Genomic DNA, 24,399 nt, shown 5'->3' on the forward strand with positions numbered 1-24,399 from the left:
TGGTATGTCAGTCGAAATCATTGGGATGCGGGGTATCAAAACGTCTTTCCTTTTTACTTTCCTTTCAATATGATTGCTTCTATTACGTTATTCATTATTCTTTATCGCTAATCGTGTGCCGTTACAAAGTTTCAGTTGGTTAATATTTCGCAACATTATAACTACACATCCAAGCTTTAATTGAAGGCTGTGAGGCGGCAATCTTGGCAAATCAAGTGAATTTAAAAATTCCGGTGGATAGTTCACGACATCATCTTCATTAGTTGCCGTATCAACTGACTTATGTGTCCTTATTTTGCCAGGAATGCCATCTTGAAAATTTATATTTAATTCATTTACATCAGTGTGTTTGGCAGCCAGTAAAGCTCTTTCGCTCAACCAATTATGGAATAAATAATCAGCAACATTTCAGCAACATTTGGAAGCACTTTATGAATGAGTTCATCTTTTGATTACGTTAACTGACAAAAACAATCAGGAAAGGTGATGCAGCCAGTCAGCGCATATATAGGAAGTTTGCCATTACCAATATCAATGAGTTGTTTAGAGAATATGTCTCCAGATTGATCATTTTGCAACATGACACGCATATTCTTGCTTAAATGTAATACCTTGATATGTTTCCACAATTTCGAGGACTTTAAACATGAATTCAGTTCATCAGCTTGCATTGAACGTGGAACCACTGGCAATCCTCCTCCTTATAATAAAATCATTGCGCCACCAAATTGATTGGTAAACTTAGTTTTTACAATAACCTTACAATATTGGCAAGCTGAGTTCATAGGTCCAATAGCAACACAGCTGTAGGCACTGCTGGCATCAATTGATATATCGTAACAAAAAGCAGCTCGATTCAAATTTGCACCATTATCAGTCAACTATCGTGCTCACGTTCATTGCAATATTCACGTTCTGTATGATTAGTTTCTTCTGCCACCACTTCTGCTATCCACCGCCTTATAGAAGGCATATTTAGTAAGTCACAAATACACAACACTTTATTAATATTGTAGAAATTTGTGGCTTTTAGATTTAATAATATAGATGAACAAAGATACGTTTACATTTTAAGTGATATTTCGCCATAGAAATATTGACAAATATTGACATTAATAGACTGAGATCCCAGGGCCCCCAGACCTACATCATTTTAGCAAAGCTGAAATTTTGAGGATCGATAGTCTAATATGTACTTAAGACTGTATGCATACTCTCTAACTTAAAAAACCTTCAGAGATAGTGCCAACTTAAAACACACTTCCAGTTGCGTTAAAGTAGAAAGTCTCTTTTTTTCATTTATTTATGTACCACACAAGAAAGAAAGTACAGAAAACTTATGACAATAGAAAAAATGTGTACAATGGATAACTTATCTCTAATAGAGATCTCTACCAGAAACCCTTGAATGTAGGGGATGTTAAAAGAAATGATTCGGGTGCGGTATTTTAATATAATGTTAATAATAATAATAATAAACCTACATACAAATATACATAGCATTAATCAATATTACTATACCTACATAAATATATAAAATGACATAAAAGAGTTGAAACAGAAAAAGAAAATTAATAAAAAAAAGACAAAGCGGCTACTAAAGATTCTAAATGAGATTAATAAATGTTGTCTTAATTTGATTCTAATAGTATTTAGAAATGGATTGCCCGACAATATAGACTTAGGTAGTGAGTTCCATAAGCGCATTGGTTGAACTGTGAAGGATTTTTCATAGAAAGAGGTATTAAATATAGGGCACTCAAGCTTTCTTAGAGTTACACATGAGCGTACAGGTCTTTCACTTGGAAGTGTCAACTGAAAACGCTCCCTTAAGTAAGGAAGAGAGTTTTTATATATGTTTTAAAGTAAAAAATGTATATTTCACATTCTTTCACGTGGACCTTTACTTCTGCCAGACGTCATAAAGGTTCTTTAAAATTGAAAAAAATTAAAATATGTTATTTACGGACTATTTTAAGACCCCTCTAGCCCCAGACCCTAAGCAACCAGATCAATCCGATGGCATTATCATTTTCCCAAAAAGAGATATACCGTTATTTTTCTCTACCTCTGAAAGGATCCCATTTCCAAGTTAGTGAGTAAGCATACTGTCTTAACTACATGTAAGACTAATAGTCCTCAAAATTTCACCTTTGCTAAAATGACGTCGGTCTGGCAGCTCTGGGTTCTTGGGCTACAATATTTACACGATACTAACGTCACTTAATTGTTTTGCCTTTCAGGAATCCAGCTACTAACATTCAAACTTTATAGTAGGGTATTAAAGTCCAAATTGACTTTAAAGTAGATATTAATACGAATCTTTTGTATGGGAATATAGAAAAGTCATGTTTTTGGATCTTTTCTGGTAATTTTTTTAATTTTTCTCTCCATTAGAACCATCCTCGTACTTCAAGGAATATTATAAAAAAAATAGCGAAATCGGTTCAGCTGCTCTCGAGATTTGCGCTTAGCAACACATTCAGCGATTAATTTTTATAAAAAAGAAGATATTTCGTATATTTTTTTGATATTATAAAATTACTTTTGCCTCGTTCCAGAGTGAGGCAATGAAAATATTAAATATTTCATTTCTTCGAGCAGGAATCGAACCCAGAACCTGTCGTGTTTATAGTGCCGTGCTTGTGCCACTGCGCCACAACGGGCCTCAAAATTATAAGAATGTAATCTTTTTTTTCTGTGATACACATATATGTTATCGATTTATGGATTTTCTTTTTAAATTTTATTTAATTTGTATATATTTACTTAATATATATGCCTAAATTTATATAATTTGGTGTTGAACCATTTCAAATAATAATTATGGTATTACGTAAACGTCAAAACAAATGTTTATTACGTAGAGTAATTTATTTTAAGACGACTGACGAATTATATGTTACTAGCGGACGCGCGCAGCTTCGCTTGCGTATTTAAGGGTGAATTCTAATAACCCATGAAACATGTGTTCAATGAAATATTTTTAAAAGTCTAAATATCAAATTTTATAAAAATCGGTGGTGATTTAAGAATTTTCCCATACAAACTTTCAACCCCTTATTTGCACCCTTAGGGGGAGAATTTTAGAAAACTATGAAACACGTGTTCAATTAAATACTTTTAAAAATCTAAATTTCAAATTTTATAAAAATCGGTGCCGATTTAAAAAAAATTCCATACAAACTTTGAACCCCTATTTCACCCCTTTAGGGTTAAAATTTTTCAAATTCCCTTCTTAGTGGATGTCCAGATTACAAAAGTAAACATCTGTCCAAATTTCACGTTTCCACCGTCAGCGGTTACGGCTGTGCGTGCGTCTTACCTCAGTCAGTGAGGACAAGTCCTTTTATATATATAGATAAAGTTTAGCTGGGTGACTGGGGTTCCACATTGGATCTAATTTTTTTTTATGTCAACTGAAAATGCTCATCATGTTCAATAACTTTTCCTAAAGCGTTGTATTCATATCTCTTATAGATTAAGCGGGCTGCTAGGGTCTCACATCAGGTATTCGGGCTATCACAATAAATTATAGCCTATATGTAGGCGAAGACTAATAGCTATGCAACAAAAGAAGTTTCATTTAAATCTGTCCAGTAGTTTTTGAGTTAAAGAGTCACAACAGACAGACAGACAGACAAGAATTCCAAAAATCATATTTTTACCTTCTATTAGTTGTATTAAGTGCCCCTGAAGTGTTTTTTTTAGTTTATATTCAATGTACAGATTTTACCCCCTTTACAGTTTTATTATATATATAGATATAGATTTAATATCACTTTAACATGTCATTATTTTCAATATTAATATTGGTAGGCATATGATATGACTATGAGAATTTAATCCATATCAATCGCCTGTGGTATTTCCGATTTGGTTCCTAATTTTTTACAGCTTCACGCTTTATCAAGCATGTAGCAGAGTCAAGATAAAATAAAGTTAAGTTTTAAGACATTCCGTTCTCCATTTTTCAAACCGAAACATTCCATATTGAGTGGTGGAACTTAACGCGACGATTTTTCCTAATCGAAAATAACCCAATTAATAATATTATGTAACATAATTAACCCAGTTATTATTTTATAGTTTAGAACAGTAGTATAGTAGAATGTATCTAAGTTACATATTAACTTGCTTTTAATATTGTAACTTAGTATCAGGTTTACTTATAACGTGATCAAACAGGCTCTACCGCGGATCACTTACAAGTAAAAGCTGGCAATTAATCCACCTTCTATAATGTGTATTGACAATAACTTTTACTTGAACGTATATTTTTTTATATAAATTATTAATTACATTCAATAAATAAGCTTCACACTGAATCCCGCGCAGTAGGGTAGGCAGAGGGAACCTAGTGTAGTGTACCTAAACTCCGTTTCCTATTTTTCGCCGAATTATGAAGACATTGTATGTTACATCGAACGAAGAAATGAAAATATAAATTTAATATAAATAAATATTTCGATTCCTGGGGATAGAACCCATAACCAGTCACGTTTACAGTCACACACTTTTGCACCTTCACCACTACTGGTCTCAAATTATTAATTCTACCATTAAAAATAAATTAAACATCAATTTATATGTTGTCTTCGTGGTTTCCTGCTCATCTGAGCAAAAAAGAACATTTATATGTAACTATTTTAATATAAATTGTTTTGGATAATTTTGATTATGATATTAAGGCTTCCAAGGACATATACCCAATATTATGATTATTTGTATGTTTCTCTACAAATTTCTCGGAAACTAAAACTGACATCGAGTTTTTCCTTCTTGATTTAACTGAGATAATTTCCAATCTATATAATTTTACAATCATCTACCATTTAAACAATTCTGCTACACCAACGGATCGTCTGGTCCATCCGTATGTTTGTTTTTGCAGCGCGGTCCACTTGCCGTGCGATACGACGACGAGTGAGTATGTATGCCGGACGCGGGACGCTATCAAATGGAACGACAAGATAGCTTAGCAACATTATCGAAGAGAATAGATAGATACTTATATTATAAGAAGAGAGTTAGTGGAGATAGAGATGTAAAATTGATAAATTGATTGATAATTTATTTTATTTTTATGTTTTTATATAGTTGATATGTTGGTTTAAGTTTTCTAGTTCAATGTTAAATGAAGTTATAAAAGGAAATATATTATATTTTTTATGGAAACATATATTACATTCGATAAAAACTATTAAAACAAGTATTTTTGTTGCATGTAATGCAGGCGTGCGACTGTAAACGCAACGCTTGTGTAGGTTCGATTTCTACTCGGAGGAATGAAATATTTCATATTTTTATTTTCTCACACTAGTAACAGGACAAAGTGAGAAAAGTGAGGGACGGAAGTGTATTAATTGACAACGATGTGTTTTAACACTAGGTTCCCATGTTCCCTTTCCTAAAAAAAGTGGATAACATATAAATCTTAACCCTGGCTTCTCTATTTTAAATATATCAAAAAAGATAAAGCGTGAACCTTAAAAAAAAGATAAATTAAAGTATTAAACTAAAAACATTTCTATGTGAAAGTCCGTAGTGAACATTCGACCTCAAGGACGGCGCGATTCTGCTAACTCGCTTCTAGGCCGCCTTTTTGTGGCAGACGGAGATGAATGGGATTTCACTTATGTTGAACGATAACAGTGTTTACAAACGGATCGCTTACTTTATTTTTTTTTATTTAATAGATATTTTTGTAAAATATATTGAGATATACCTAAACTACTATTGTACATATCAGGGAGGCAGAGGGACCCCGGGAACCTTTCCGTCGAATTCTAGAGGCATTACGTGTTGAGTCGCGAGTTTTAATGTCGCACTTTGCCTCGTAACCAAAGGTTTTCTCTCGAGTTAGAATCGAACCCACATCCTGTCGCATTTATATTAGCACACTTGTGCCCCTGTCCCATAACTGGCCTCTTATCATGGCTAATTGCATTATATAAGCATTTGAAGGAAACGTTTAATTTAAAATCTAATAATTATTTAAAATACAATTTCAACCTACATCCATAACGTAAAGTTAAAAATTGACTTTTAAAGGATGAATGGATGATGGAGTTTCCACTATTGGCTAGAGTGATTCAAAAAGAATGTTCATATGTATAAAACGAGTATATTATATCAACATACTCCAAGCAGGCGAAGTCACGAGCCCAATGCTAGCAAATTTATAAAAAATATTTATATTTAAAACCTGTTATATGGATAAATTCGCAGAATTCCAGTCATTTAGATCAAGAGATTCAACAGAATTTTAATAACTGATATAATTAATTATTATAATTTAAAGAAAATGAGTTCAACCAAAATGCTAAAACATTGTAACGGCATTAAGAAAATAGGATCAAATGAATATTTATGTCATAGAAATGTATAACGTATATTTTATACAATAGAAGTATTACATTTTAATTGAAATTTTTCATAACATTTTCAAAATACTTACTTTCATTATTAGATAGAAAGTAAAATTAAATGTTAATTAACAATCATTCAAAGTAACTAGCCTAAAATAAATATTTAGAGAAACTGATTAAGTATCTATACTATATGAACTTTAAAGAATTTTCATTTAAAATAAACTTTGACATAAATTCATAATTAAAAAAAAAAGAATCCTTTCTATATTGTACAATAATTATTCTCACAAGATGCCTCAGTATAAATATCTACAGCTTTTATTTTCTTTTGTATTTCATTCACTCCAGCTTTTGCGTATCGTCGATAATATTACTTTTAAAATATAAATATGAATTTCAAATTACCTAACTGACCGACGAACTGAATTAACCTAATAATCAATTCTTTACACGAAAAATAGAATTAAAATTCAGTCATATCTATCCAACGAAATTATAGAAAATTTTAATATATCTAAACTAGTATATTTAAGCATAAAGTAACGGTAGCAGCAGTATATAAATATATAACATTAAAAAACTAATAAAGCTAATATATAAATAACTTACACTAATGAATGCCACGAATAGACAGATGAACGACGTCCGTGATATATGCGACGCGACATTCGATGTCATTTTGGACCTGGAAATAAAAAAATATATTAATTGATAAAAATTTTATCGTATAACATAAATTATGAGGACAGTTTACATAAGATTTAAATTAATAATTAACATTTTTATCATATTCTTAAAACTAGAGTAGAGTATATTTTTTGAACTATGCATAAAATTTACATTTGGTACAAAGTCAAATTAAAATCAGCTTCACGCACATATCCCGCATGTATCCCGCATACAGCATTGTAGGCAGAGGGAAGTAAACCTATTGTTAACACACTCCGTTCCACACTTTCTGCCGAATTCTGGGATCACCGCGTGTTCAGTGGCAGAACTCAACAGAGCAAAAAAATTCAAAATTCAAAATATTCTTTATTGAAATAAACTTACAGTTGCTCTTTTCTTAATCAATGGTACAATCTATTACATTTGCTGGCAGCTATCCTGCATTACATTCAATAGAATTTCAATTTCAAATATTCATGGAAATATAAACGTAAATAAATATTGCACTTCCTCCAGTGAGAATCGAACCCACCACCGTCACGTTACAGTGACACCCTTGTGCCGAATTTAATATCGAAATAAAATATATCGGGATGTACACCATTCAGTAAGTCGACGTAACCGGACATAGCTTACAGGAATTCTCTGACAGTATTTACATAAGTGAAAATATCGGAATAACAGCTAAACTAGTTTGCGGGAGCTTTCTCAGCGAAAACGATCGCGGGCACTGTCGCCGTCCGATCACCTCGAGTGTGCGCTTCTTAATTTCTATTCATGTAATGTTGACATTTTTTTAAATATTTGTAAATTTTTATGTAAATATTTGGAGTTGCGGTAGTGGGAGTACATCGCGTCGGTTGTGAGTTCAATTCCCAATCGAGGGAATGGATTGTTTTCTATACTCGCATAGCCACAAGACGTAGAGGCACAAAAATCATATTTATTTTTTTAGCCTAACGCTAGAACTGAACTCTTAGTTCTCTAAGACCCGAATTTGTATCCCCGTTCCCATTAAGACACTGCCGTTCCCCACCTTCCATCGAATTTTGGATAAATCTAAAATCAGATATATCTTTAACACGTGACAGTGATGTCAACTCACGTTTTGTTTGTATGTAAGGTCAATAGTAGTCACTTTCTCCAAACTTACTTTTAATATGTTATATTCCTATAGATAGATTTGTCGCAAATTATTACTCATTTATTTCAAAATAGTTTCAAGAATATATTTGCTTCATTTGAGTTGGCTATAAATGCATACATATTTTTCAACTGTAGAACCAATAAAATATTATACTTGAGTTCCAAGGGTAAATAAAAAATTAAAAAATATCTGAAGATGAAGATACTCCTTAATTTCCGCCGAAATTTGGAGGTATTCTCGTATATTATATATTTCACTGCCTGGAGTGGGAATCAAACCAACGACCTATCGCGCTTACAATCACACTTAGCACCCCTACGCCACTACTGGCCTCTAATCTAATAAAATATATAACAATATAATAAAAGTATAAACCGTAACAATGTTAAATTTCTAAAACATAATAATAATATAAAACAACACTACACACAGTTAATAATGTCTCTATCAAGGAACACCGAGGTTTTGTGGAGCGTAAAATGTAGCACACGTACTCGTATAGTACTTTACGTGATTCCAATTGAGATAATAATTGCATATAAGATATTTTCTTAATGTTACAATTTTGTAGTTGATTTTGATATAATGCAATTTATTTTATCTATGAAATAAATATGATGTATGAAATTAATAGGTTTAGGCCAGTGGTGGCGTAGGGGCACAAGCGTGTACAGGCGACAGGTTCAATTGGTTTCGGGAGACTCGAGGAAATGAAATATTTACAATTTTTTGTTCTTTGCTCTGGTGTGGCAAATGGCAGCGTTAAGCTACGCTACTTAATATGCATTCCCTCTGCCCACACTTCTGTATGTGGAGCAACGTAAATTTAAAAAACAGGTCTTCATTAAGCATATATTAAGCATTGTGGTTTCAATTCAATTTTTTTGCTTATTTTAACGTTAAACTGAAAAAAAGAATGAATTGAAATTGGGAAACAGAGACAAAATAATTTGACGTCAATCCTACGAAGGAAATATTATTTTAACTTTTAAAATATGAACCTACAAATACTTCACTTAAAAGACTATTTTTTAGATGTCTCTGTCAATTTTGTATCTATCCTTTAATAATAAAAAAACACAAATTTTATAAAAGTATTAAGAACTTAACACTTTTATATAATACCTTATAACATATACAAACCAGGCTCAGGTTATTTTAAATTGTACGTTTCTCGACCCACGAGGCCTTCCCCGTTATATATAGCTTTCTATGCAAGTATGGGTATTATAATATCGTACTATTATAGCACCGCCGTGGACATGCGATTTCTTAGCGGTAGGAGAGTATTCCTGTCGTGAAAGTAAAAGAAAAGTGGTAGTTTTCTTTTTTTAACTATATTTCTTACGTTATCTTGCTCGTTAATAGATAAGATGACAGTTTCTAAATAATTATTATAGGATTTTCCATTCTATCAGTTATTGCCAAAGCGTTTCATGTTTTATGTTACGCGACAGGTTGTAGGTTCGATTCCTATTCGAGGAAACGAAATATTTAATATAACTATAGACGCTAGACGCTATATTCCGCATATAGCAGGTTAAGCAGAGGGAACCTGGAAGTGTAAAGGACACCCCGTTTCCATTAAAACACTTTCGTTCATCACTTTCTGAACATCGAACAACGAACCTGTCGCGTTCACACACTTGTGCCTCTGTGCACTCTCTTCTTAACTCTTTTTATTTAAAAACGATAATACACAATAAATATCTTAAAAAAAAACTACTAAAAAGTAGCACAACATCCTACTAACTTTAGAAACGTTACTTCACATGCAGTTTTACATAAAAAACGCATTTTTCTAATTAAAATCGAAAACTTTCAAATATCCATACATCATTTTTGATATATCCATCTCTAACGACGTACCCATACCGAATACCGAAAGATCGAGGCGAAGATCCAGGCGCGGTCGTGCGATGAATATTATTTTTTGCGAGAAACGAAAGTGCATTATTATGCAGTGGAATGCGTGGAGAACGCATCTCGCTTGATTAGCTCGCTAAGTTATAGAAACTTGGCCGATTCTTCGGTATTTAATATATGTATGAAGTTATGTTAGTTTCCGTATAGCTAAGTGTTTGCTTTGACTTTGTTTACCAAAACTTTCATTAACGAAACTTTTTTTTCAATTTCACTGTATCCCGCATATAAAAGGGAACCTGGCAGATGGAACCTAGTGTCAAGACACTCCGTTCTGCGCTTGATCGATGAAATATTAAATATTTCAATTTCTTGGGTGAGAATCGAACGTGCAACCTCTCACGTTTATCGTCTTACCAATTTAAATCATCAAATATAATATATTTATTGGACTTAGAATTCACATTCAACAGCATGTTGTGATAATTCTAAAAAATACAAAACTGATATTTACAGACAGTTATTCCTCACCATATTACAAGTCAAATGTATCGGAATCATCAATAAGATTGTACGTAGTGATAAAACTCAACTCACTAAGAAACGTGTGGCACTCACTTAAAAAGAAAATCTGGATATTTGTTCACATCCTCCTCCCATTTGGAGGTAATAATTTGCGAGGTCCTCCCCAGAGATAACAATTTGAGAGTAATTCCCTCTTATAAGTATTTTAATGTCGCCAAATTTCGGCGATCGCTAATGTCGGACATTATCGCTACATATTATTCTTTGGAAATTACCTTAATATTCGTAATCGTTAACATGTGTGAAAAGTAATTTTGAAAAATAGCAGCAAATATATGGGTAATAAATTTTGTTTTTATTTTTTCGAATTTTTACATTTAACTGTAATTTAATAAAAGAAAATAAAAAAGAAAAATCAAACATTTCTTTCGTTTAAAGAAGAAGCCAGAACTACGCCGAGAGGTAGTGGGTTTGATTTCTCACTCACTCACTCACTCAAGGAAACGAAATACAAAAAAAAAAATATTGACATTTCCTTGCTCTGGTAACAAAGCAAACCGAAACGCGGCGTTAAGATCCGACAGTCAACACGCAATGCCTGCTGAAAGAACGAAAGCTAAAAAAACTACTTTAAAATATCATACATAAATACAAATTCTATACTATCTATATATCTATATAAGGCCATTTCATCAATCAAATTTACATGGCCGCTGCCTCTGTTATACGATTACTCGAACGGTATGCGGTCAACGAAAGGTTACCTTTAAATTAGGTAACACAGGCTTGGGAACTATCTGTGAGGCTTTGGCCGATATTCTATCTAGCTCTAGGCGGAGCGAACGTGCGAAAATTCTAGTACGGTAAGTGTTTTTCTTTATTTTTTTTTATCAAAAATGGGGGCTATCAGAGTTAGATAATAGTTGATATTGTTACTCGTATAATAATATGTAATTAATATAAATTTGCGTATTAGGTCCCACTGCAACACGACTTTTACTATATAAAAAAAACTCCCTCACCGAGGCTTCAGTACCAATTTTTTCTATAAAAATCCTATAAATCATACAAAATTCAGCAAAATCGATGCATTTATGCAAAAATGCTTTAGATTGACTTAGACGATAGATTTTTTTTCTGTGCTTCAATGGACCAAACATACAATAATAATTTCCGCTTGATACCACTACGATCTCAAGATGGTCTTGATCGACGTACCGACGACAAAGCGATACTATAGGGGTTCAATTTTTACTTTTTGAGATACGGAACCCTAAAAATTAAATCTAATATCAACATATACGTACATCATTGTAAGACTGATACCTACATACAAATCTACAAACGTCTTAACTTGTAACAATAATGACAGCTTACACTTGACAATACACCATTTGAATTGCATCCAAACGGAAGAACCTATTCATCCATAGAAGAACCTATTCATCATCAGTAGGTGCTGCAACACTATTATTATAGCATTACTACTGCACACACTACCATAAAGAACAGGTTGATTTACAATACGGTCAACAAGTAGCGGCAGTTAGGTTTTCGGAAATGTGAGAAAAATCGTAAAATCAAATGCCTTTTACAGCTTAGTTCAAATCGGCCACGACGTATTGACCGTACTGTATTTATTAATTACACATTACTATTGACGATATCGCGGCGCAGTAAATTATACATTTCTTTGAGCGAAAATCGAACCCACAAATAGAGTTTTCTGACCAGACCCTGTACTGGTACGCTACTATAGCTTCTAAATAACATATAAGAAACAGCACAAAATACACAGCAATCCAGCATATAATTTAGAAACTGGTCAAGTAATAACCGATCTCCAGATCATAAAGATGCAAAAGCAGCTGTGTCGTTTTATATTATTCCAGCATTCCATCAAGATTACAGCGCTAAAGCACTTAAATTGCATTGTTATATTCGAACTCGTACTATTCTAACTTCAGGTTATAAATGGGGGGTACAGCGATGACCTTTAGATAATAATATGTGAGTGGATAGAGACATTTTAAACCTATTGAACGAATGGTATTTATTAGTTGTTAATAATATGGTCACTTGGTTGCTAATTTTGTGGTTCTACTTTGTATGGTGTGTTAGTTTGTTAGGAAGGTTTATATTCATCTTTAGTGTAATCTAGATTTAGAAGAATGAATGAATGAAAAATATTTTTTTAATAATTTTGGTCCTAACTGTTTAGTATGTTCACTACAATATTATATTAAAAAAAAACGAAAAAAGATATTGGTGGATTTTTGTTCAGCTTCATGCTGTATCTCGCAAATAGTAGAGTAGGCAGAGAGAATCTAGTGTTAAGACACTCCGTTTCTCATTTCCCACCAAATTCTGGTGGCGTTTCGTATTAAGTGGTGGAATTTGACGCTGAAACACGATGAAAATCATTTATTCGAATGGGGAACGCACCCAGAACCAGTCGCACTTACAGCCACCCTTTACGCCAATATATAACTATATAACTTAAACTATTAAATAATATATATTAAAAAACATTACCAATCACTTTTCCGCCGGCTCGTATTCCAAACGGTCATCATCCACATTCACTGACTGACATGTAAGTATTGTCACCTCCGCGATGTTACGGCACTTAACATATCAATCACACTGCACTACGCGTCCGGATTCTATTTGATTTATCTGTGGACAAAATAGAAAGAACTTTAAGACTCGTATTTGTAAGCCGCTCTCAAGTCTGAGATCGATCTTGAGATGCCGTTTTCATTAATAAAATCGCTAAGATTTTTTGATATTAGTTGTGTAGCCGTGACATAGTGTTTGACTAAACACACTGGTTGGGGGATCAATTTTAATTTACGGAAAGGATTTTTATTTGCCCTCTTCGATAAGACGAAGGGTTGACGTTTATCTGTGAGTTTTGCCGCTCAAATAGAGATTTGAGGAATATCAGGCCAAATGGACGGAAAGTGGAGAACGGATGGTAGACAGAGGGTACCTTGTTTAGACACTACTAGGTTCCCTCTGCCTACTATGATATGTGCGGGGAAAATGTGATTTTTTGACATCACATTCAAGTACGTGTACGTGCATGTACTTGTCAAGTACTACTTACTATATTTCAAGTATTTTCATTTCCCCGACATGGTAATATAAAGATTGACACTGGGCTCGTATTTTCGAACTATTCAATAAAAAAATATATTGTATTTTAAAAAAAGGTAAATAAATTAAAAGCCATTATTCAAATATGCTTAACAAAGCTCGAACAAGAATAGTAAATGTACCGACGAAACAAAGCAAGTTTATAAATAATATTGAAAAATGAGCTTTTGTGCTTTCGAATGGGCTTGTAAGCCAATAAATTTTCAAAGTTCATAATTTATGACAATATAACGTGTTTTTATTTATCAATTAACGAAAATATAATCACTTGTAAAACTAATTTGTTTCACATTTAAAGATTTATATCTTACAAAAAAAAAACGTTTCGAATTGAATTGCGTTATTTCAATTTCGAGTAATAATATAGTGTTTTTATACAACTCTTTTTGGGGTCCGCTCGAAAGTTATTAGTGAAGCAAATCAGTTGGGCGTCCATTCCATGAGCAAAGGGCACCGAAAACGCCTTTAGGTTTTTAAACATAAATATTTTTTCAAAAAAGTGTTAAGTGTGTTAGAGGAAAAGTAACCGTATGTTTTAAATGATAAATGTCAAAATCGATGGTTCATTTTAGGGGGATTCAGCCCGACAGTCAATGGGAATACGTTAAAATACGAACAATGAGCAATTTCGACATTTTTTTAACTGTGCAAGGTGCATTAATAACTTATGAGTACAAAATAATGCAGCGGGAAAAATTCGATATGTTTATAATGTGGTTATCTTTATATGTATGTATATGATTCTCTTCATTTTTTCCAAACACGAAAAGAGAAATGTATTGGCAGAAATATTACAATAAGCTTGAAGAATAAAATCAAGTAATATTAGAAATCTCAGAGTAAATTAAATTCATATATCAATAATAAATTCCGTCACGCATCAGGTATAAAACAATTTTAAGAATGAACCTGGGAACCGGGAATTCCGTTTCTTATTAGACACCACCGTTGCCCACTTTCCTTCGAATTCTTGCGGCACTGCGTGTTGCGGTGCGGAACTGAACGCCACAATTTACATAACATATGTTAGATAAAACGTCTAAATACCATTAAGATATTTAAACGAATGAAACTAATATCTAAAATATAGATTAGGCATTAAGTTTTCACAAATAAAAAAAAATAAAAGCTTATATTACTGTAAATTAATATGTTAAATATAACAGCCAAGGTGAAGTTATCATTAGTTCCATGATATGCAACATTAAACACTCGAGGAGATAGAACTATCGTGTTTCACATACATAATATACTAAATAAATAAATAAGCTGGGAATGAAAGGTATAAAGTCCAAATAGTAAGTAAAGTCACGTTTGACCTAAGAGGTAGCCGATGGAAAGTAAAGATGGGGCTTACAGAGTGCCTAATTAATTGATATTCTATCTGCATATACATACTTATCTTTGCCCAAAACGGCTACGGCTTTTGGTCTTTCTCTTAGACTAAAATAGTATATTTATCTTTACATATCTTTGACCTTTGGAATTCTATATATATATACGGTAGTCCTGACTTCGATCCCCAATTATTAGGTCCGTATTTCTAAATCGCTCTTTTTCGAGTCTGAGATCGATCTTGAGATGCCTTTTTCATTCATAGATATATATATTTTTATGTGGAAACTTTATTGGATTGTGTGCTATTTTTTAATCTGTAATGTTTGTGAATTTTATATTTCTGTTTGTAAATGTTTCTGTTTCTAATAAAATATAAATAAATAAATAAATTTATGAAAGAAAACAGTTTCTCAATATCAATCTCAGATTTTTAAAAACTTAGAAAAAAAGCTTACTTAAAAATAGAGATAACAAATAATAAAACATTAACAATTGTTTCTGGATACGAAATTACAAATTCGTCTCTACAATATATTGCACAACACAACCTCAATCTGACATCATACGAAAACAAGAACAAACACAACACTTCAAACAACAAATACATAAACACAGATGCTAAAAAACAACAATTTTCCAAACACAAAAAAAAAAAAAAGTAAATCAAAGAAAAATAAAAACACGTTACATAACTACGAAAAGCGAAAAAATTTACCGTACGTGATCCGTTGTATTGCTGGAAGTTGGAGGCGCGAGATGTCTGACCGTAGGATGCGTAACGGTACACACGTGGACGCTATGCGACACAGAAAATATTTTATATATACTACGTTTTAAATTATATTATACTTATTTATTATTGGTTATTTGTTAGTCGTCTAATATTGTTGTTTTGTTTGTGTTTTTAGCTTTGTTTTATCTTAATTATTGGTTTAGATTTTGCTTTAATTTTTTTTATATGGTCGGTCTTGATTTTTTCATTGGCTTTCTTATTAATTAAATATAAATATATAGTTGGATTTATTTCTTTGTTTATATAACGAGAATATCATCGAATGAAACTAACTTTTTAATGCTAAATCAAATACATTATTAATTTTTCTTTTATATGTTTATTACGTGAAAAATCATTTTTTTTATATAATTCATAATATCTTAGCGAAAGTACTAATAAAATTCCTCAGATTGTAAAACAGCTTTAGCTAACTTGATACAAACCTATTAAATTAAATTAGTATAAAATCGTCTTACCGTATAATATGCCTTTGAAAATAATATTATATAGACTAACTTTAGATAATTTACATATAAAAGTAAATAAATGGCTATAAAGTTACACAGAATAAGCATAGCAACAGATTAAAATATAGGCGGAACAATTGTTCAACAAAATTAAGTAATGACAGTCCAAGAAAATGACAATAGAATACAGTTTTTAATACTTAAAACAGAAGATAAAAAATTTACGAACCTACCACAGACTGCCATAAAGATAACAAACCCGTACGAATCGCCAATTAAGGCCTGAGAATTAATTACAGTGTGAAAGTATTATTTGGCTGTGATGTCTATCGTTTGTATCTACAATTTTAGTATTATTTTGTTTTTTTTTCTAAACTGCTAAATATTTTTTTTTCACAGATCTTACATATTTTGTAGAATAAGCGGGAAACATTTGACATTTCACCTGTTGAAGGTGTCAGTAGCAAATTTTACAACCAAAAAAAAACAACCAAATACCGTACACAACCAAAAAAAAATTCCGACTTAACCTACTTCAATGAAAAAAGTTCGCGTATTCTGAAACTTCCTCCTGCAAACCACTCCCATGTCTATCAAACCGCGACTCACTTTTTGTCAGACATTCGGTGGAACATAAAAACGTGTGATAGCCGTCAAATATGAAGTTATAGCTTTTTGTTATGAAATGGATCTGTTCAATTTGATTACTTTTTACAATGTTGAAAAGTGATATTCTATTATTTTATTGACTTTAGTTTATGATCTTGCCTTGGGAATTGGCATTCAGATAAGATTATTTTAGATTAAGATTACTTTAAAACTTATATGTGGCTGGAGGATATTTTATTTAATCAGAGAAAACATTAATTCAAGCAAACCAATGGGCTGGGCAACTAATTACTAGACTAGATATTAAAAAATACATAAATTTCAAAAGAACATCATATTATAATTCTAATAGGCTCTCTGTAACAGAATTTCCAAATCACGAACTAAGCAAAGATTCGTACCTATATCGTGAATCTTAGATGGGCATCCTTCCAACTTATCTTACCGCTATTTCCTTTTAAATTTCATCTGTTTCCAACGTATAATTGGACTTGGTTTCCGTTATGCGGATTCTGCATATTTGATAGCATCTTCTTAGCATTGGACAGATTTCTACTTTGAAATATTAGACAGTTTGCAATTACCTACTTTTATCATAAAATAAATTAATTTTAGTTTTATTAATAAATTTTTGGTTAAGATTTTAACAGTAACTGTAAAGTTCATTTAAATAGTCTTATATAAATAATTTATGATTGTCTATAATAAAATTAGTTCACATAATATTTATTTTTTATTTTCTACCTATAAGGGGACATTGAGTGTAGTTTCGCACAGCACAGAAATCATTCTTTTTCAACATCACCTCGGTAGGGATTCGAACCCAGAACCACTACGCATATGTACTATAACGGCATACCCATATCAAAATAACAATAACACTATGTCAATAAATATAATAAATCTTAAGAAGTCATCATATTTTAATGCTTTAATCGTATTGAAATATAGCAAGTTAATGTCAGGACGCAATAAATTCAAGCAAACGTTTCGCATTTTACTATTATGGTTTTCTATTGATATATTAACCATTAAAACGTCGTGGTGCTATTGGGATATGGTTGAGCTAACATGATAGTTATAGCTTTGATTTCCAATTGAGGGAAAATTAATGGGTGAAATGCATATTCATTTGTTGGTAGTCTATTGGAAATGAGGTGTCAAATTGTTCCATCTACCCCCAATATGTTTAAAATTTAGAATGAAATTTCTAGTTGTTTATTATAAATTGAAGTTTCATAGGATTTTTGTCTAACGTCTAGCAGTATCCTATATATATTAGAGTAGGCAGAGATAACCTGGAAACCTAGTGTTAAGATACTCCGTTCTCTTTAATTTCCGTCAAATTCTGGATGCACTGCGTGTTGAGTGGCGGAACTAACCTCCAGTAAGATCCATCGTTAAATTATGATTATAATTCAAATATTAGGCAAGTAAAAGCTATATAAAAACACTTCCCTTGTCCGGTCGTTAAAATAATGAGAGTAATATTGCGTTAATTCTAAGGGAAATCGAATAAATTAACGAAGATATTAATTATAAACAATATACAATTTTTGAGATTTTTATCGATATAGAAACCATCGTGCAGCAGCAGAACAGCGTCTCAATGTAAACGCAACGGTTGTGGGTTCGATTCTCACTTGGAAATGAAAATATTTTTAAAAAAATCCTTATTCAAGTGAGAATCGAAACTATAACCAACCGCGTTTACGGTCATAAGTTACTACTGCTGTTAAAATATTAATTTCATCATACAGGCAAAACTGCAAGATAAAACTAGTATTATAGACTACAACTGTTTTCACATTCCCATAACATAATATAATCACTAGTTGATAAGTAAGCTCAATCATACGCAATGGAATGAAACCGTCGTTATTATATAGATAACGACGATATAACGGCGTTATCTACTTAGTAGCTTAATAAGTCGTATTGTTTACAACCAATTGGACCCCAGTTGCAACGAAATTGAACATCATTGAGGACACCGGTTCAACTATGTTGTGAAAGGATATCATCATTTATATGGGCATGCTGAAATTAGACATTTTATGGGGTAATATAATGTCTGATTATAATATACATGATGGTTTTAGGTTCGATGATTATAAAGTTGTACATTTAAAATAATAATCATCTAGTAACGATGGAAAAAGCTGCGTTAAGTTCTGCTACGCAATGCCTTCAGAATCAGCGAAAACCGTAAAGCTTTGATTTATTTAAAATAATTAAAATTAATAATTAATTCAAATTATTCAATATTAAAAAATATATCAATAAAATTCAAAAATTAAAATAACATCCGTTTCAATGTTAGCGTGACAAATAAAACGCCATTATAATCAGTGAATACGATGTCGCTATAAATTGTTTTCTATTTTAGTCGGTGTTGTTGTGGAAAATGGATTTCGTGCACACAGGTGCATATGTATATTATAAGTGTATTTGCTTTAATTTTTTAGCTTCATGCTGTATACTTAACAGGGTTGAAAGAAGGAACCTGGGAACCCTGGGAACCCTGGGGTTAAGGCACTGTGTTTCCCATTATTACAATTCCTTTCCTCACTTTCCGCCAAATTCGGCGAGAAATGAGGAACACTATGTGCCTACCCTGCTGTGTGCAGGATATGGCGTAACACTAAAAAAATATACATTTTACTTACATTCTTAATAGAACAAAATATATAACAAAATTATAATTTTACCGTTTACATAAAATCCAAATAATCAACCCGAATCAAATATAACATTAGTTAGAGCCAACTCGGCACGCATCGATGCGAGCCGCTCGCTCCACAGAGAGAGCCGCGTTCCGTATACATTAATAAATTAATAATTATAAGAAATTCCGCTAGTCCGACTCATCCAGCGAGAGTCGGATTAAAACCCGAGATATAGATAGATATATATTAATAATTTAAATATATGAGGTTATTTCAATAACCTATTACATATAATGAATTAGACTTTTACGTTTCTTTCTATATATAGTGAAAATATTAGTGGAATTGGATATTTCATATACTTTTATAGTTTTTATGTCGATATGTATATTTAAATAATAAATTATATAATAGTAATTTAATATAATAGTAATTTTTGTTTTATCAAAAATTAACTATAAATTTTTATATTATTTTTCAAATCCATATATATGATTTTCTATATAAATATCTTACCGTTTGAAGACAGAATAGGATCAAATGCATAAGAATATAGCGAGTACTTATAAACGCTAATCTTAATCTAACTAAGGAAAGTTTATTAAAAGTTTTACATATTAATTAGAGCTTAACTCTGATATTACATAAAATAACAGGGAGAAGTTCGAAAAAATTGCCTACTTTTGTATAATATACTAACTAACTGTACATTTAATATACATAACTTTCTTTCATTAATTTTAATGAAGGCACGAAATAATTATAGTACAGCTCTACCATTGAAATAAACGTCAAACCGCCATTGTAATGAATAAATTAATGAATATTTCTATACAAAAGTTCACATGCAAATGACAAACCGTTTGAACATTTAAATAAAAACTAGAAGAAGAGGCTAGTTGAGGCAGAGAAGCATAAGCGTGTGATTATGAACGCGACAGGTTGTAGGTTCGATCCACAAACGAGGAAATGAGTTATTTAATATTTTCATTTCTTCTCTCTGGTGTCGATGCAAAACGCGGCGTAAAACTCCTCCACTCAACACTCAATGCCGCTAAAATTCAACGGAAAATGGGGAACAGAGTGTCTTTACACTAGGTTTCCTCTGCTTATCCTGCTCTGTGCGGGATACAGCGTGAAGCCAAAAAACAAAGCATTTCTCTTTAAAGTTCACTCAACTGGCAGCGCAGAAGCGATGCCAAGTTCATTTTTTACGAACATACCCACATACGATTTTGTGAACGATTAAAAAGATAGCCATCTAATCATATGGTTGTTGCCATATCTGATGTACACTTTAACTATTCTTAATGATTTATATCGTTAAGAGCTACAGCGCTGCAATTTGTTAGTTTTTGTTTGGTAAAGAAACTTTTTGAGAAATATAATCTCATACTCTTTTGTATTTACTTTTGAAAAGCTTCATTCAAATATATTAATTTAGATTTAGATATATTTCTTAAATTGTTTTATTAAAATTTAAATGATTGACATTCCAAATTTATATTTCAATATTTTATTATTAAACTTTTTATTGCTCAGTCATTTTGTGTCTTTATATAAATAAAATTAAATAAATATATTTTAAAGGAAACTTCTCTACTCCTTTTCTATTTTACTAAATAAGAAACGACTCATCAGATAACAGTAAACAAGTAATATTTTAGTAAGAATTTCTAGAAACAGTCCCCAAATGGAAAGATACGTATCATTCTTAAGTCAAAGTAATCGATAGGGGCGTGCGTCACGATCCCGCCGAGGCCGATTATCGATGACACAGATAAAACAAATATTAAGTTGCATCGCCATACTCGAACATTTGTTTTAATTATTTTGACAATGCCGGCCCCAATGATCAATTAAGATGTTTACAGATTAAAAGATAAGCTACAGCCTTCCCGTGAAGAGCATAGCGTGAAGATATGTATGTAAGATAACCAGGAACAAGCTTATTAAGATAACGATTGATGTTCAAATAATATCGATTTTTTGAATCCGATTAGACGATCGCCACCCAAAGCGAGTTGTATCATTCGATTTGAACAGTTAAATTAATGTTAATACAGACGCTCTATGATCGGTATCGTAAAATGTTATTTAGTGGAGGTTTAGTGAAACTATTTTTATTATATATGGCGTAGGATTTTGATTAAAAATTATTTATTGAACTTAATACTACGAATTTTTTTGCATTTATATAGATAGTAATTAAAACTTCGTACTTAATAATTTTACGGTTAATTGACGCTATATACCTACCATTAAAATATTTTCATTTTATAAGTTTACCAATTAATTGCGAAAACCAAACATTTGACTACCTCGATGAAGTTACTTTAAGTTATAAATAGAAAACAGCACTACCAACTCTACTTTTACGCATTAGCTTCACGATGTATTTATTCCGCATATAACAAGGTAGGCAGAAAGAACCTGGTAACTTAGTGTAATGACACTCAGTTACTATATCTTGAGATATTTACTGGTATTCAAAATAGAAAATTTACTTGATTATACATATATTACAAAATTAATTGAAACTGAATCTCTAAGCGATATCAGCCGCGTTTCGCTACAAGATTATCCGAGCTACAAGTATACGAGAGCCGCGTGCGTGAAGAGATAATTAGCCCATAGTTAACCCACTTGTGAGCTATGCCTCACGCTATTAACAATGCTTATTAACTTATTTTCGTTAATGTATAGAAATTAATTCACACTTACTGTTATTTAGAACTAGGGTGATACAGTAGAGCGGTTTTGCATCACCTCGTGTGTTTCGAAGAATGGTGTGTGCTTGTGTGTAGAGGTAAAGTTGTTTTCTTTCAATAGAATTATTTATTGTATATATAAGATTATTTCAAAGTTTTGTATACTTCTAAATAATTAATAAATTGTGGAAGAAGTTCTTAAAATTTAGAAACAAGTCCTACGAAAAGCATCATTAAAATCACAAAAAAATCTTGTTTCTTCGAATTTCATCTTTTTTAATGAATCTTTATGTATATTTTACGTCATGTATCACCTATATTAGTTTTCTAACGAATTAAAGTTTTGTGCAAGCTAGTTTTTTATTTAAATTATTTCATTTTATAAGTCAATTAGGTAAAAACTGGTGTCAGATATAAAAATTCATTGTATATCTTATTCTTTGTCAATTTAATTATCTGGCTAAAGTTATATTAAAAAAAAATACCAATTAAGTTACAAATCAACGAAACGGCATTTGTCGCTGTAAAAGTACGCATCCTATCCTATATCTTATAAAACAAAGTCGCTTTTCGTGTCTGTCTGTTGTTTCTAACTCTTCTTCTTCTAAACCACCCAACGGATTTTGATGCGGTCTTCACCATTAAGTCGAGTGTTTTTCGTAGAAGGTTTATATATAGTTTATTATTTGTACATTCTTATGTAAATTAACATAAATACGATAAATGTGTATAAAGTCCTACCCGTTGAGACACTTTCGCGCATGCGCTGCTCTAATGGTAAGTACTACATGAAAAAAATGTAGTGGAGTATTGTTTCTCTTAATAAGATCTACAAAAAAGTCCGCGAGAGCATATTCGTATCTTTTAAGAATAACGTGTAGTGATCATTTTTCTGTCTAAAAATAATAATTTCAATATATTTTTTATTGTGAGGGATATATTTCCATAATGGTATTAATCCTTATCCTTTAAAATACTTTATTATTTTTTTACGTTAAACGAAGATAAAATTTGCTTTTTACAATATTTCGAAATTGCGAATAGTTTTACAGAAAAACGCATTTAATTGTTGACACATCCCGCCGTTGACACATCAGCTGTATGTTACTCAAGTTTCACTTATCCCTTACTCTCAGCATATAAATAAGTACATTAGTTACGTTGGCCATTTAATGTAGACCAAAACTGTCTTTTACTGTTTTTCAATTTAATAAGTACTTTAGAAGTTGTTACAATATCAAAAAAATCCTTGCTGCGAAACGGCTCGCCACTCGCCATGGGTCCGCCGCGCCGTGCCCGCTTGCCTTACACGCATCGGTGGTTCAGTGGTAGAATGCTCGCCTGCCACGCGGGCGGCCCGGGTTCGATTCCCGGCCCATATTATTTGGCCTATTTAATTTTCCTCACAGGCAGCCACGTAGTGCTTGCTTTTCATCAGGGACAGAATACCCCCTTCAGCATTAACCACAAGCTCGAAAAAAAAAACCCGGCTGCCTCTAAAGCAACGAAGATTTAGTTAGATGCGTTTGCACGTATTGGATAATTGGAGTTGAATATATTATTTCAGCGCGATATATTTGGTTTCATATTTTTTGTAGTAGTTATTAGTAGATAGGTTTTTGTTTATAATTTTTAAAAAATAGTCATTTAACTATCTAAAAATAGTAATTTAAATATATTTTAATAAGTACTTGAAAAGATTAGTAGCACAGATTTAAAATTACGGTACCTACTAAAAAATCCTTGCTGTGTAAAACAATTGGAAAATCCTTATTGAAACTACGAAAATGCGGGTTGCATTAGGGTTTAATTAATTTTCACATTATCTTAAGTGCTTTGCAAACATTCATTACATGAATAATCCAGTAGTTAAAGCGGGCGAAGCCGCAAGAGGGTCGCTAGTTATCAATAAAAACATTATTTGCAATGAAAAATAAACGATTTTTAACCTGTGAACGACATTAAAAAGCACCACTGACACGACCGAGTCAAATTTATCTTACTTTAAATTTCTTCGAGAGCGCAGCACGATAAAATATAATAAAAACCAATTAATATCTCTTAAAACTTCGTCCAGCTTCGATTCAAGA

General features: G+C 31.9%; 1 protein-coding gene across 2 annotated transcripts in view; it reads right to left on the reverse strand.

Moving 5' to 3' along the window:
- Positions 1–24,399, reverse strand: part of m (zona pellucida domain-containing protein miniature) — a 70,594-nt gene that overhangs the window by 45,189 nt on the left and 1,006 nt on the right. The window contains exons 1-3 of one of the 2 annotated variants that reach the window (XM_085208031.1): positions 15,794–15,859; positions 13,114–13,257; positions 6,984–7,059 (exon numbers count right to left, since the gene is read on the reverse strand). In XM_085208031.1, coding sequence (XP_085064157.1) covers positions 6,984–7,059; positions 13,114–13,160 — 123 coding nt within the window. In that variant the 5' untranslated portion in view covers positions 13,161–13,257; positions 15,794–15,859. Of the gene's footprint in view, positions 1–6,983; positions 7,060–13,113; positions 13,258–15,793; positions 15,860–24,399 lie in introns of those variants that run through there. The other variant, XM_085208030.1, reaches the window with a different exon arrangement.

The sequence above is a fragment of the Heliconius melpomene genome, chromosome 3 (assembly GCF_056956725.1).
Source record: "Heliconius melpomene rosina isolate 202511_hmr_F chromosome 3, ASM5695672v1, whole genome shotgun sequence".
In the NCBI taxonomy this organism is placed as follows: domain Eukaryota; kingdom Metazoa; phylum Arthropoda; class Insecta; order Lepidoptera; family Nymphalidae; genus Heliconius; species Heliconius melpomene.